General features: G+C 39.8%; 1 protein-coding gene across 3 annotated transcripts in view; it reads right to left on the bottom strand.

Annotated features, from left to right (window-relative positions):
* Nucleotides 1–15,739, bottom strand: part of SDK1 (sidekick cell adhesion molecule 1) — a 360,897-nt gene that overhangs the window by 141,297 nt on the left and 203,861 nt on the right. For all 3 annotated transcript variants that reach the window (XM_015876860.2, XM_015876861.2, XM_015876862.2), the window contains 2 exons: nt 6,473–6,584; nt 5,345–5,535 (listed from right to left, as the gene is read on the bottom strand). In XM_015876860.2, coding sequence (XP_015732346.1) covers nt 5,345–5,535; nt 6,473–6,584 — 303 coding nt within the window. The remainder of the gene's footprint in view (nt 1–5,344; nt 5,536–6,472; nt 6,585–15,739) is intronic.

Here is a 15,739-nt window from a genome sequence, read left to right as displayed (position 1 = left end):
TTGGCAACCTGCAGCTGCCAGCTCTCAAACTTTCTCCTAGATCAGCAATATATTCATGCACCAGTAATAAACCTGAAGATTTATCTCTAGCATGGGCCTGCAGTTCAGCTGCAAAGCACCTTAACGTGACCTCAAAGACACTCGTAACTCCATGACCACTGCTCAGGAACTAGGTCTTTGGCATATTTACAGTCTGTTTTCCCAGCATCTCTCCCAAAATCTTATCCTACAATCTGTGCTACTTCCTAAAAATCCCATACTGGCTTTTATGCAACCCTCAGAGAAGCTTACTGTATGAAGACATGCCTACTTGAACTTGTCAAGCAATGAATTGCCTGACAAAGAACCTCAAGCCACTGCTAACTGACACTTTGCAAACAAGACTGTAATGTTATAAAAGGAAGGTTTACATCAGCTATTTTTGAAATAAGCAGGAGGAAATTGAAGCAAACAAGGCAGAAGAAGGGCAGGAGCAGCAGAAAAAATGCAATCTAAAGTCCACAGACAGTTCCCAGAGGACTTTCCAAGTGCAGGTCTGTCAATAGATGTGACTTCCAGTCTTCTTCAAGACCAGATCCAAGTTTTTCTTTACAGTAAAGCCTGCTGAACTCAGCTCTCCCAGCCATTCCAGCAGCTGGAAGCTTGGCCAAATGCTAAAATTGGAGAAAGAGGGGTAAAAACTAAGGCAAGAACTGCAGAGAGTGGTCATATTTTAGGTTACTTTAGGGTGACGAACACAGACACAAAAATTCTTCCAAGAAGCAACTTCACAATGTACTGAATTTTAGTGAACTGAAGGTGCCCGGAATTAAAGATAAGCCTGGACAGCAAGACAGTACTGATCTGTAAGGAAGTTCTAGAAGATGTAGAATCCCTATGGACAACAGTGCTGCAACATCCTACATCTAGTATACTTGGAAAATTGGTCTTGGTAAGACAGAATCACAGCAGTACTAGTGCAGGCATATCCTTAGGGCTTTTAGTGAAGTGGAACAGTGGCCTCCATGCAAGCTCTGCTCCTTACCCATATGCATGCCCCATATGCTAGCACCATGCATGCTCAGAAGGTTCTTCTCATGCTCCAATGTGCTGGCATTCTCTATTGGGTAGTAAGAATCTGTGGCTTCAACTTAACACAGACTGTAGAAGAAATTAAGGCAAAAGTGTTCTAGTTACAGGACGCAGAGCACCAAAATCAAGTCCCCTGATATATTAGATAGGTCAAACTTATGATCTGCACACCACAAGTGTGTTTGAAGGGCTGTAGGCCCAGCAGTGTCTGCATTTGGGTTATACACACCACCTGGTAAACAACTTTCAGAAAGAAGCCGTAAAACTGCAGCAATATTTGCAGGGGTCAGCTGGCATTTTGAAAGGGTATTCTGGTCGTCTGTATATATGACTCTATTACATATTTATAAGGCTTGGTTTGAATCATATAGTGCAAATTTGAACATTTATTGTTGTAGGCAATAATTCCGTGTTGAAATTACGACGTCTTTCAAACTACATAACAGGCCAGACATCCCCAAGACACAACAATTTCTAGGAATGGCAGTAGCCTGTTGGTATCAGGTCAAACATTTGATTTAAATTATAGAATCACAATAGTTAGAGGAGGAAAGGACCCATTACACTGCATTCATCCTTCTGGCAGTGCAGTGTCCTAGACAATGAGAGAGGTCACATCTCAGACTGAATGAAACAGATACTACATTGTTCAGATATTGCAGTGGTGTTTGAGTGATCTTAACTAAGAGGTCAAGTACAGCCAAAGGGGAAAACGAATATTTGAATATAAATGCATGCTTTTAATAGTTGTTGAAGGTTTAAGGGTGTTTTCTTTTTTTGTTTGTTTTCTTGTTGTTTTGTTTTCTCTTTCTTCCCCCACTACAGACATCATTCAAAAGATAGCTGCTCTTCAAAGCCCCTGGGAGCCTGCAAAATGTGATACTGTTCTAACTTCCCTCACGCAGAGTTACATGGTCACTGATTTTAACATTCAAAAGATAGCAGTCAGCATCCATTACATACCCTTCAAGCTGCATTGGAGATGTGTGACCTAATGCTAGATACATACATGAAAGTCAGAAAGAACAGAGAAAGCCCCAGGGGCTCCTCCAGAGCCGAAAATCCTGCACCACTCAAATTGAAGCCTGCATATTTAAGAGGAAAATTGAGCCCTAAACATGGAAGCCTTTCTGTAACATTAGCATAAACTAATTTATTTGGTGAATATCCTATAAAGAAGTGGAACTGGAAAGTTGTGAGTGCCTTGTAGGTAACCAGGTCTGTACCTCCAGACAGCAGAGCAGGCTGCCTGTGCTGGAACACACGGGTGTAACAGTGTCCTGAAGCAGGATTTCTCTTTGAATGAATATAAAGTTAAAACAGAAGCAGATGAAAAGGCCCTCCTAGTTTCTTGCTTTGTGCTTTGCATGCTTTCAGCTACAGGAAAAATCCTGTGGCAGGAAAAACTCTTATTTAAAAGATGCCATTATCTAGGAAACTACGTGGTACAACCATCTCCACCACTGCCAGCTACTCTCTGTGCATTCTAAACTCCTGTAACAACCCAAGGAACACATCTGCTTGCAGAACTGAGAGAATGGGAACTACTTGTGAAAATCACAGCAGGAGCTGGACATTCCCCAAGTCCCCATGTGGGATTTTACTATCTGACTTCAAAAGCAGTATTGTTTTTGTGTTCTTCTGAGCTCCTCATATACATAACTTCCCATAGAAGAACCATTTAAAAATGGTGATTGCAATTTGTCAACAATGGAACTTGCAGAACCGCAGCAGAAGAATTTAAGGTTAGTTCAGTCTTCAAATTGGTTTGCTCACAAGTAGACTCCTTAAATTCCTTAATCTTCAAACTGTTAGTGATAAAACAAACGCACTCTTATCTAATCTGCAACAAATCTTCCCCAAACTGTTACTCTGCCAACAGAGGAATATGCTACCCTTTAAAAATTTATAACAACTGCAGCTAATAAAACCAGAGTTTGGAACCACCTCAGTTTATCTTAGCTGCAACAATATGAAGATGTCAGAAGGCTTTCTGCCACATCCACAGGGAACTGCAGGCTGTCCCTCCTTGCTCATGCAGTACTAGCCTATAGCATTATCAATACCTGTGATATCTTTGATGCATCTTTCTATTGCTGACACTACTCTACCTATTAATTGCAGAACTTTTTGTTTTACTGATCTACCAAAGCTCTTATTATTGCCTTCCGAGGGTCTCTATTTGACTTTTCCAAACTGTTTTGAAAACAAACCTTTTCTATCTCCACAATTTCATTTTTCCAATAGACAAGACCCCTTATTTAGTCCTTGCTGCATTATTCTACAAAGAAGTATAGCTCATTATCAGGTCACTATTCATGTGCACGCTCTGTAAATATGTTATGTATGCAAATGAATGAGCATTCCTGAGTCTCTCTGAGTACAGCTCCAACAGGCTATGATGGATACACTACAAAAATGCTTAGGTTTGAATCCTGCCTGTACTGTCCCTCAGAACCCATCTCTTGATTAATTAAACAATGGCCGGATCTATTCAGGAACTCGAAGGCTGAATATAAGTTATGCATTAACTATTAATCCTTTGATTTGGCTTCCTGTTTAGAATTAGAGATCCATCCCCCAGCACTAGGAAGAAACTCATAAATAAAGAAATCTTCCAGGCTTTGCTGACACATTGAGTAAACACCTGCAACTGAAGTGTCTTGTTCCATCAGAAGGAAATAAAAGTAATGGGTAACCAATTTGTTTCTGCTTTCTTTCATCTGCTTGTTCTTATCTACAGGCCTTTTCATAACTTCATTCCCTGACAGCCCCCTTAAATTGGATAAGAAATAAATAAAACATCTAAAAATAAGAGAGCAGATAAGCTACTAAATAAAGGCAGTGTTTCTATTTTAATATGATTCCCCAATGATTGCTGCTCGCTTTTATTGTAACTGTATTTAAGAATCTTCTACCTCAACAGAGAGGCTGCTTTAAGTACTGCATTAGGCTGGATCTGACACCACAGCAGCAAAATTAAACTAGTTACAATAAAATCTTATGAATATAGAAGAGTTTAAACCAAAACCATAAGTCAGTGAAATCTGTCTCTGCTCCTTAAGGGGCACGGAAGCTGCAAAGCAATAATTCTAACAAACACAGTATAAAGAAAAAGAACTGGAACCAAACTTTACCCAGTAGGTGATAAATACAACAGAGACTCACTGCTACAAATGAACCCGAAGCACAGCTTTGCAGAGGGAAGAGCTGTTTTCTCATTAAGCATAAACTACCTCGAATTGCTTTAGTAGAAAACAGACCACACAGCAGGCTTTTTAAAATTGTATTTTCTGAAGCTGGAAGGAGAGTACAGAATCTTGTGCTGAATTCTCTCTGCAACCCTCTACAGAAATGCACAGGCATGAATTCTGATCAACACCGACACCTGTATCACTGCCAGAGCAATAACCTGTCCAGGACACTCACACAGTTGCTTCTGTGACTATTAGATAAAAGCCAGACTTGACACAATCAGCTCTGGCTTACTATTCCAAAACGTCTCCTTTATCCTAAAAATCCTAAACAAAACCCTACACTGTGTCCAGTGTGCTCATTTGTGCTGCTGAGTCAGAACATGACGTGCACGATAACTACATTATCAAATGACAACCTCCCCGCTCCAGTAAAATTCCAGCAGAGAGGTGATGGTGGAAACATGGTCTGTCCCTCCATCAAGACTGGGCTGAATGCCCCATCAAAAATAATAAACCCAAAGCTTCTCTTGGAGTTGAAAGTCCAGCACGCAGCAATGATTTTAGTGCTATTTCCCTCTCCTTTTTGTCACCTCAGTCTGCCTGCTTGTGTGCCCAGGAATGTCCTTGGCTCCTGACTGACTCTCATGACAGCCGATGCATAGCAGTGCTCCTCAAAGAATTCTTTCAGAAATACAGGCACTTGACATACTAAAACTAGATGTAAGCAAGCTGGGAGTTAACCAGGAGTGCAGCTAAAAGCCAAGATGTGGAAGCTGCCCAAGGAGGATTTTACTTCTGTGCTCCCCCAACTTCTGATTAAATGCATTGTTTCACCAGGGATTCAGAATCAGATCTGTGTTTAAAATTACCTATTTGATGAATTCATATTCATGGGGAGGAGCGGCTGAATTAATTCAGAAGACAACCCCCTTCTACCCATTTTGTTCTGTTCTCTGAAGAAAGGTTCAAATGTAAGGTCAGCAAAACATTAAAATACCAATTTTATTTCCTACTATACCTCAGTTCAGAGCCTGTTTCACTAAAAAAAACCCCACAGTGCCTTGAGAATTAATTACCCATTAGAGAAATGAAGGCTTTGGCTCTCGCTGGTTCCTCTGTGCTGTCCCTCAGTTTTGCTTCGCAGAAGTACATCCCAACGTCAGCAGAGGTTGGGTTGGTGATCGTGAGGCGCCTCCCAAAACTGCTAATTCCACTGGTGATTTTTATTCCATTTCTCTTCCATGTTATGCTTAGTCTCTCAACAGGTCTACCGAGGTTAAAGAAATAATAATACAATAAAACGTATTACAGAACAATCTTGTCTGCAGTTATACACGGATTATAAAGCTCCTTCTATCTCCAGCACTGGCTATTGAGAAGTAAATGCACACATAACTTGTGCACTTCAAATACAGACTGCTCAAGTGGCGATAAGCAAGTAACAGCTAATTGATACAGCAATAGAAGTTAAGTACTAATAATTTGATTTCTCTAAGCAAAAGAAGTAAATATTGTTATGTGAGTCAGCTGCATGGGAAAGTGCTTTCATTATAACTCAATTACAAGGAAAATATTAACCATATCAAGAACATCTCTGCCCTTGGAGGAGAATGTAAATCAGCTGGTCCTCCTATCAGCTGGAGACCTCAACTGCTCACTCCCTCCAGAATGCATTGGAAACAGCCACATGCACAAAACAAATGCTGTGAACTCTGTTACGCTGCATTATGAACAGTTGAGCTATAATCACTGTAAACTAAGAACATCTGTAATAAATTACTCCATAAGAGATCTTTCCTAATTTATTTACTAGGAAGCACAGTCTGTTGATTTAAACGGTATCACCTTCCATGTCAATATGCAATATAACTGAAATATTACTTAACTGAAGCATAATTATTTCTGTAAGATAATGCTTGCTGATGGCACAGCACTATTCTTGTCTTTACTGGGTAAGCCACAGGTGGGAAAGTAACTCTGCCTACATTCTTATTTTGCCAAGAAAAAAAATAATAATCAAAGTTTAATTCAGTAATGTTGGACAAATAAGATTATTCCTAAGGTTACTTTGAAGATCAAGGGACACACTGCATTCTGCTTCGACCATTAGAATAATAAAGAATGAAAAGAACATCCTATGTTCTTCCTAGCAAAGGAAAGTGCATTAAAATCAGCTGCTCACGGCCCCTCTGCTTTTACAATACCTTGCGTTGGCTACACATTCCAATGTGACTTCGCTGCTCCCCGCTACAACACTCGTGTTCTGTGGAGGGATGATGATGATGGGAGCTGTGGTGTCAGATGGGTTCGTGGCACCTGTGTGGGCAAAGAGAGCCACCAGTGAATACCCCACACACCCACAAACAGCAAGGACCAAATCACCTCAGGTAAAGGATCTTGTCAAGTGACACAGCTGCAAATTCCCACTCCTCAACCTCACCATGGATTTTAATCTCCTCATTAAAGGGAGATCTTCAGCGTGACCATTTTCAACGGCTTTCATTATACTGTACAAACACACTGTTTCAATACCCCCATCTTGGTAGTATCATTCAAAACACACACAACTCACAGAACTACTCCTAGACGGAGAGCAGAGGCCACACTCAAATAGAGAGCAAATAAATTAAGCATCCAGAAGGTTTGCTATTGTTGAGCATTTTTATTTTTATCAAGCACTTGCTGACTTATATTTTTAAGACCGTTTCATGTTTTGTTTAATCTTCGCACTTCCATGCTATTTCAAAAGAGCCTGCCAGTACTCATGTTAGTTCTTTAAAAAGATTTTACACACTGGGGAACAAATATAAAATTAACAAAGCAGCATATCGCAGCAACTTCAATCCCCTTTTCTTATCAGGCAAGTAAATAACCTAAATCTGCTCCTCTTTTGTGAGGCACCGTACTGTAAATAATTTAGCTTATGCAACAGTCAGCAGACGCTTAAAAATGGTAAAAAGGCTGCTTGTAAATTTTGTCTGTGTACATTTAGTAAGTGAATTAAAATACCCATGTATTCATAGGTACTTTGCTTCAAGCAACTCATTTGGTAAAGAAAAATTAGCTATTTTTTAGCTTGAATGAGAGAGTAATAAAAATTTCTAAAGATACGGAATCCAATAAGTAAATTAGAGAAAAGTAATGAAAGCAAAAGTAAATTGATGCAAATCCAACTCAATTCATCAGATGTCTCCTGCAAGGGATGCTAACCCATGCCTTTTAACTGGTAAGCAGAACGGGATATTGGCAAACCCCGATGTTCTCTTTTATGATATTGTCCTAAATAATAGCAAATAGACAGAAAATTCTTTGCTTATCCAAAAAGCAGCCTGCCAAAAGCTGTTCAACATTCTGTTTCCTTTCTCAGATAGACTGAGTTTTAGGTAATGGGCCTCAAAGGTCACCAGGTCAGCAGATCTCTGAACTGATGAATGGCAACATTTTGGCCTTTTGACTCTTTTGTAATTGATAACAAATAGTGTACTGAAGGAGATGAAAGCATACAGTACAATGCTAGCACATTAAGAATACCACCTGAACAAGTACTTAAGGAACTGATAAATGCGTACGTGCTTCGTCCCATAAATATGCTCCATTCACCTGACACAACATACATACACAACTTGCACGGGATCTCAACAAGCAAGATTTCAGCAGTTCTGCTCCACAGTATTCCTGGGCAGTTAATCTGCTTTCTGAAGATCTCCATGGTGGAATCTTCCAAGACTCAATTGAAAAAGTATAAACCAAGTGCCAATTAGAGTAGGAACAGGTTCTTGATGAGAATAACCTTAGCATTCCTGCTCACCATTGCTTCTGCACAAGACGAAGGTTTACAACAATAAACACTAAAAGAACAACAAACAAGTTACTAATTTGGCAATGATAATTTCTTATCTTCATCTGCAAAAGAGGAAAACCACTTGTTCGGCTTATCAGCTCCCCTGAAGAATGGCTCAACCATACTAAAAACAACCCAGGAACAGAAGCCAGCTTTGTTGTAACCTCTAGGAGTTCACCCCATGGGAAAGGCTCTTTGTGCAGCAAACAGATAAGCAGGGGAAATAAAAGAGCACTTTCCTCTGCCTGCAACCAGGAAAACGTAAGGTTGCTTTGACTATTAAAAACCATAACAAGGATCTAAACAAAGTATGTGCTTATTTTCATTTCATACCATCCCTGAAACAAATCTATTTAAAGCAGCCTTTTGATAACAATTTTGAATGGGTGAACAAATGTGATACTGAGAGCTCACCAAAACAGCTAGTACGTGGATTCTAAGTGAAATCATACAAAGGTCAGCTCCCAATGTAACAAGCATATATAAAAAAATCCAACATTTCAAAGTATTGTCTAAACAGCACTAGTGAGCGTGCATATTCCTATTTCATATTCAAAGACAGCTGAGGTTCATGCTGCAGCTCAAAGAATTCTGTTGCAGTAGCTCACTCTGGCCCAGCCAGGATATTCCCAGAGCTATCCATGCAGAGTACAGCCTGCAGTCCTGTTTTGCATCAGGTCAACGTACCAAAGGAGGAATTTGGACTTATTTTATGTTAAAGAGTCTCAAATGGGGCTGTAATGTGGAATTAGTGTGCCCAGTTGTAATGCTATAATGCAACGGAAAGCACAGCAATAATAGCAGGGTAGCAAAGTCATAGGCAGCAGCAAGTGAGGATAAGCCAAATACAGCAGCTGTGGACACAGAAACAAAAGGAATTCTACAAAGGATCCTAGTCCTTAATAGAAGACTGGACAGAGGACTGCCACAGGCAAATGTCCCAATCCAAACAGTTTTCTTCAGGAAAGGCTCTCTGCTTTATTTTATACCGTACCTATTTTAGCCACAACCCTCACAGTATTTCCAGCTTTTGCTTCTAAACCAACTCCTTAGACACCCTGTGATTATTAGTAATATCTAGTAAGGCCCAGTAAGTGAAGTGCTTTTGGGAACGGCCCCAGGTGACCTTTGATGCTCAGTTACCATAACTCACATGTGTGGGAGTTCATCTTGGAATTGTTTCAGTGGATCCCACACTGCTCATGAAGCAGTTCCTGAAAAGCTGCCATTCTCAGCCCATAACATTAACTGCCATCAGTACTATTTTTCCATATTAGAATTTCAAAATATATAAATAATAATAATAATAATAGAAAATGGAATGAGGAGATCCAGGGTCTTTTGGTCCCTCTAAACATGAGCTCCCTTGGAGACTGTGCAGAATGTACAGAAATTCTGCAGAATAAGGGAAGAGAGAAAAAAGAGCGATGGCCTCTTGCATCATCTACTTGTTTTTCTCATCAGTGCCTGTGTGTGTCTGCACAACTCTGATCTCGGATCACACAGCACTTCCACCTTTTAACTCCCATCTGACTGACAGCGAAAGCATTCCCAGGTGGTCTGTAACACTGACTTCTACTTTTATCTTGATGCTGATGAGCTGTTGAGTTTATACTCTCTGTTATTTAAGTGTTGTAATTCTGTAGACTGCCCTATAATCTCTAGAAAGACACAATCAGTGTTTTTATCTCCCTCCATACACAGTCATATTGAGTACAAGAGATTTTAAATATTTTAATTTACAGTTTATAAACATCACAGACTTTGTCAAAGTCACCTGAATGTTTAATTTTCCCAACAGAGATGAAATCTCACTCAGGCCATATGACAAAACACCAAACAAAATATGCTTTTCCCTTTAGAAATGCATAAACATGAGCTTCTTCCCCAGGTCTTACATTATGGCATGCAAAGTTTATCTACATCTGTATTTGCAGTGCAGAATATTAAGAGCAATACTTCATGGATGCTCAAATTCTTCTCAGGGAGACACTGTGCCAACCAGCCCTAATAAAAGGTGAGAGGAAGCGTTTATCTCTTGAAAAGAAGTAATAGCTTGAGATCAGACTTGAGAAAAATAGCAAGTTGTATTTTTAAGCCTGTGAGATTAAATTGCTTATAGGTCCCAGCCTGATAATGACACAACACAACTGAGGTTATCATGAGCAAGAGGAGTGAGAATTGCCCAAATAAACACCCAGATCACCTGACTTATGTAACACAGGACAGGGGTGCTGGGAATGCTGGGATGGGATGTTTACTGCTACTCATTCCTACTGTCTTAATTACTACTGCCATTATTTTTCAAAGTCCTGTTTTCAGTGAGAAAGGAATTTCACTGGAGTCAGTGCCCAAAACTGGATTTAATTCTTTGCATTAGCAAACTCATCTAAGAGAGAAAAAACACTTTGGGGTAAAGGTCACCAGTACCCTACATCTAAACTGGAGGAGACATGGAGCACCTCTAGCAGAACAAGTTAACCTGGAAGAAAAAGATTAGAAAACCTTCCCTATAACCTTCCTATAGACTTTTAGACTATCACAATTTGCAGAAGTGCCTTTTCCAATGACTATGGGATACATACAGGATACGTGCAAAGCTTCTTTTCTTTTACCTGCATTAGAAAAAAGGTAGAATAGGAGATGAGTCCAACACCAGCAGCAAAAAAAATTACTTATAAATAATTGAATATGGTGGCATCAAGGACATACAGTTTTAGCCTATGTAACACAAAAAGGAGAACTGACCCTCACGTGGCATCTCAAGGTTGCTCAGGAGAAAAAAAAAAAAAAAGAGACCTTACAAATACAAATCATCTAATGGAATAGATATCACTTTTTCCATAATGGATTAATTCCCCTTTTCAGTACAAAACACACAACAGAAATTGGATCTTGATCAATAGAAGATTAATTTCCCTTTCCCTCTTCAGTAGAAGATGCACAACACAACGTGGAGCTGGATCAACAGTCTGGCAAATGTTGACAACCACCTGTGGGACAGAGAGTATCACTATACAAATAATGACAAAAGTATGCTTATCAATCATAAAGTGCTGCCCTAAAACATTGCTCATTTGTTCCCTACTTATCAGATTGTATGTTAACAGATTACGCAATGAAAGACTGTTAAGATAATACACGTTACCATTTCATTTTCTCACTTCTATTCCAGCAAGAATGATATTAATTTATCAAGAAAAGGTAAATAGATGATGTTGTTGTACACTGCTGTGTACTGTACAGATCTCTGCACAGATTTCTAAACATAAAGAAAAATAAGAGATTTTCCTGTCTTGATCACATTTATTTAGTTTGACAGCTAATACTAAAACTCCAGATGGAGCATGGTGAGTCAAAATTGTGTATTTATAAAATAATTAGCCATCTAATTACACAGAGTTGGCATATGAAGAACCACTGTGACTTTCAGTACCTGTGGATATCTTAAGAATCCTCAAATGTACGTATTATTTCTGATCTTCCAACCTTTGAGAGGCTGTAGACTCAAAATACTAAGAAAGCAACAACAAAAACTTCACTTTCTGGATTAAATTTATAGTGAAAGCAGCCTAGTTGCTTGAATCAATCACTGCAAGCAAATTCTTATATATACGGTCCTCATCTTGATCTAGACATCAGACATCATGACATATGAATAAAACACCAGACATGGGAAAGGTTTACAAAACACAGTACAAGCAAAACAAGTGAATGATCTAGGTCAGTTATATTTATTGACTCAATACACTCCTGTCAACGTGACCAGCTTTGCACACATCACATCAAATGCATGATTCATTTCCACTGCAAGTAAACCAAAAAGAGAGAAAGAATACAAAGCCAAAACAGCAACAACAGAACCACAGCAAACAGATCACAGATTAAATACGTGGAGTGCGAGGGTGGGTTTGGTGAAAAGTAGCACTTACTGAAGATTTCATCAACAGCTCTTGGTTGAATCACCCATGCCAAAAAGCAATCAAGAGTCTGAAAACCTGCACTCCTCCCTTTCCTGTCCACTCCTTCTTGGCCTCTGTGATGCACTGTGTGTTACAACAGGACTCTGGATGCCTTTAACTCTAAGAGCTAAAGTTACCCAAACATAATTATCCTACAAAGCGTGTTTTACCCAGTCAAGCTTGCAATTCTGCAAGCCATTCGAAATGCACTTCATGTCAGGAACTTGCTGGTCAGTTTGAAGGGTGAAAATATTCATGTTACTAAGCTAAGCAGATGCATAGTGAATGTATTTTTCCTGTTACCTCTTCTAAGGCTCAGACTCTGTAAAACTCCGTAAACCTTTGGCAAGAAGATGCTTCATGTGCATGGAGCTTCCTGCCAGCTGTGCTTGGGGCAGGACTGGAACGTACCTTGTGTGTCAGCCCCTCTCCATCTCCTGTTTCTGAACACACTGGGTAGTCGTAAGAGTACTGAGCATTTCTGACTCCACTATCCTGGTTGGAACGTTTCCTAGAGCTTTGTTCAACCCACTAAAAGCACTCCAAATTCCCAGCTGAAATGTATTCCTAACCAACGTACCCCCATTTGTTCCTCTGCCAAAGCCGTCTTTTGGCTTAAATCTCTTTTCTCCTTCTGTGATTTTTACCTCCTTAAGTATTTATAGGCAACAATCATACTCCTTCACGGTCTTAGTTTTACCTAGCTAAACCCTTCTTGCCTGACAAGTTTTAAAGGATTCACTGAAATATATACAAACAAAAGAATAGGAGCAAGGGTAAAAAGAACAGCTAGCATCACATTATAAATGTTTCCAAATGTTTAAACAAATAACAGCCACATTTGTAACAGCTTTTTTCCCCCCTTTGTAAAGACTTCACAGACTGCAAGAGCTGTTAGTTTTAGCCCTAGGGAAAGATTAATGGAGAACTCAGCTGTAGCCACAAGATGACTTATACCCTTTTGTGTGTAGATACTACAGCACAGAAGAGCTTTCTATACTGCATTACATAAAACAGAGCCTAAAATACAGGTTGAAAGGCTTCTAAAATATTGTAGAGAGCTTTTAGGATCTACCCTTGGGCATAATGAGACACAGGGGCCTGATGAGGTTGACGGTGGATCAGAGGAATTTGTGCAGCAACCAAAGGGACGAGGCTGGGGGTTCAGAGTGGCATCTCTTCAGGTTGTCTCTCTCTAGTTTTGCTCCCCAGATGGGACAGAGATGGTATATACAGCTTCCTTCCTGATTTTTCCCTTTTTCTACATGCCTTTAATGACCCAGCAACTGCTGCTGGGGGCCCAACTCTCTGCAAACCAGACTAGTTCCCCTCTTTTCTACTAGCTAAGTTCTACAAAGCCACTCTGTATTTTAGGACTACTTCGGCAATAAATTCCCAGTGTTGTCCCATGCAGTTCTAAGGAAATTAAGCCACTTCTCAGTTACACAGCTCCCTGTGATGACTCAGCAGCTCACTTTAAAAGCAGACCAGATTTCTGCTCCAACACTCCGAAAATCCCTTCTCACAACTCCTCGTGCAAAAAAAAAAAAAAAAGCAATTTGGCAGTTCAGTCTCTGTCACCGACCTGACCTTCCCCCATGCACAGCAAGGGGTTCTTTTCTGCCCAGAAACTTATCATCCAGCACATCATTAGAGCTTTTAACATGAAAAAATACAGAGCCTCTAGCTATTCTAGCTAAAGAACACTCAGGTGGCTTTTCAATTCACCAGATAGCTTTAATATTGGCTATATAAGAGGATAGAGTGTGTAATCTTATTCAACAGCAGTTAAAAGGGGAGAGAAAGAAACCCATGGTCTAGCAGAGGAATCTATTAGCCTCAGAGTCAACCTCAAAGCAGAGCGAGGGGCACCAAGTGGAGAATCCCACTGCAGCAGCACCCAGAACCTGGGGGTTTTATTAAGCCTGAGCATCTGAAACATGCTCATGTCTGGAAAGATTTTAAAGTAACTCATCAGCAGAGATGATTTTTAAGAGGCTGTAATATTTTTATGATGCACTTTAGCGCATCATAAGAGAAGCATCCTTCTAAATATAAACAGGCATGAACTTAAGGGAGGAAACATGTTTGAGATTGGATAGTGATGCTTTGCTGCCCATGTATCCCTGCAGCAGACAGCAAGGGTCATGCTACGCTGAGGACAAAATGGAACTTTTAGCATCTTGCTGTCCTGGAGCTTCACATACCTGGATATTTATCACATGCTTTCTTAATAACTGTAAATCAAGGTAATAAACCACACATTACCATGTGGATGTTAAATAAACTCAAACTGCCAGTTATCAGCCTAGGAATACAAAACTGACTGGAAAGATAAAGGCTGAGAGAACACGGCTGTGTTGTGTGAAGCAGAACTGCCGGTATTTTAGATGTTGCAGTTCTCACCAGCAGATTGTGGTTTATTGTCAAGCAGCAGGGAAGGAAAAGAAATGGGAGACAATAAAACGGTGCCACCCTCTATTTTCAAATGTTCCTTCAAATGTGGCTTTCTTTCTTTCTTTTTTTTTTTTTTTAAATACTTTAATTTCTTAACTCCTTACATTGTTAAAGGACAAATAAAATCACACAGCTGACAATCAATCAGTCCATTTGCTGCTCCTCATACTTGTAAGAAGTTTGTAAACTTCTACTTGGGAATGGAATGGTGATAATAAAAGAAAAATGGGGGGAAGGAGGGTGGGGGGAGAGGAAATACATTCCTCTCTGTCCTTTACCAGACTTTAATAAAGGGGAAAATAGTCACCAATGCCTTCATAGCATCTTTTTAAGCTGACGTTGTAAAGCAGTACACTGGAAGTAGGCTGTTGCACACATGTACTGATAATCTCGTAAGTACTTCTGAGAAAGCTAAAATTATTACTAAATCTTAGATGAGCTTCAAAACTTGGATTTTTCTACTATCAACTTAGATTTGGGAGAATACTAACAGATATCTCGCAAATTCAAGGAAATCTCAAAATCAGAGAACGGTTTGGGTTGAAAGGGACCTCAAAGATCATCAAGTTCAGCCTCCTTGCCACAGGCAGGGTTGCCAACCACTGGAGATCAAATACTAGAAGAGATAAATAATAAATATTGCTGGATTTTAGAAATTTCCTAACACTCAGGTATGTACCGCGCCTGGCTGCCTGTTTAAAACTCTGGGATCTTCCCAAAAGAATTTAACTGTGTCCTCATGGAGAATCAGCAAATGAGAAGTCTGAAAGCGTTCCACGGTTGATTCGTCCTTCACAATGGAATGAAGGGCTTCTGCATCAGAGACGTTTGGTGCCAGTAAATGCGTACAGGCCACCAAACTGGCCATCATTATGCAAAACATGTATATAAGAGTGCTTATATAGATCTGCACAAGACAGCTTAAAGCCATGCAAATGCATTTTTGCAGTTACTGGATAAGCAAGGTGTTGATCAAAGCTTTCTCCAGCAAATCCACTCTGAGAACGAGGATTAAAATTTGTTACATTTAAACATCAGTTGAACTTCAAAAAAAAACCCACCAGAAATCACTCAAATTTCAAAACCTGTCCTCAGATCCTTGATGCTTCAGGCACGGAACGATTTACGAGGGCTTAAGAGAGTACTTGGACAGATATTTATAACACCGAACCTAAATAGGCACTTTTGTTCTCGGCTGTTGAAACTCCTAT

Source organism: Coturnix japonica, chromosome 14 (genome assembly GCF_001577835.2).
Source record: "Coturnix japonica isolate 7356 chromosome 14, Coturnix japonica 2.1, whole genome shotgun sequence".
NCBI lineage: Eukaryota > Metazoa > Chordata > Aves > Galliformes > Phasianidae > Coturnix > Coturnix japonica.
This window is presented reverse-complemented; position numbering and strand designations above follow the sequence as displayed.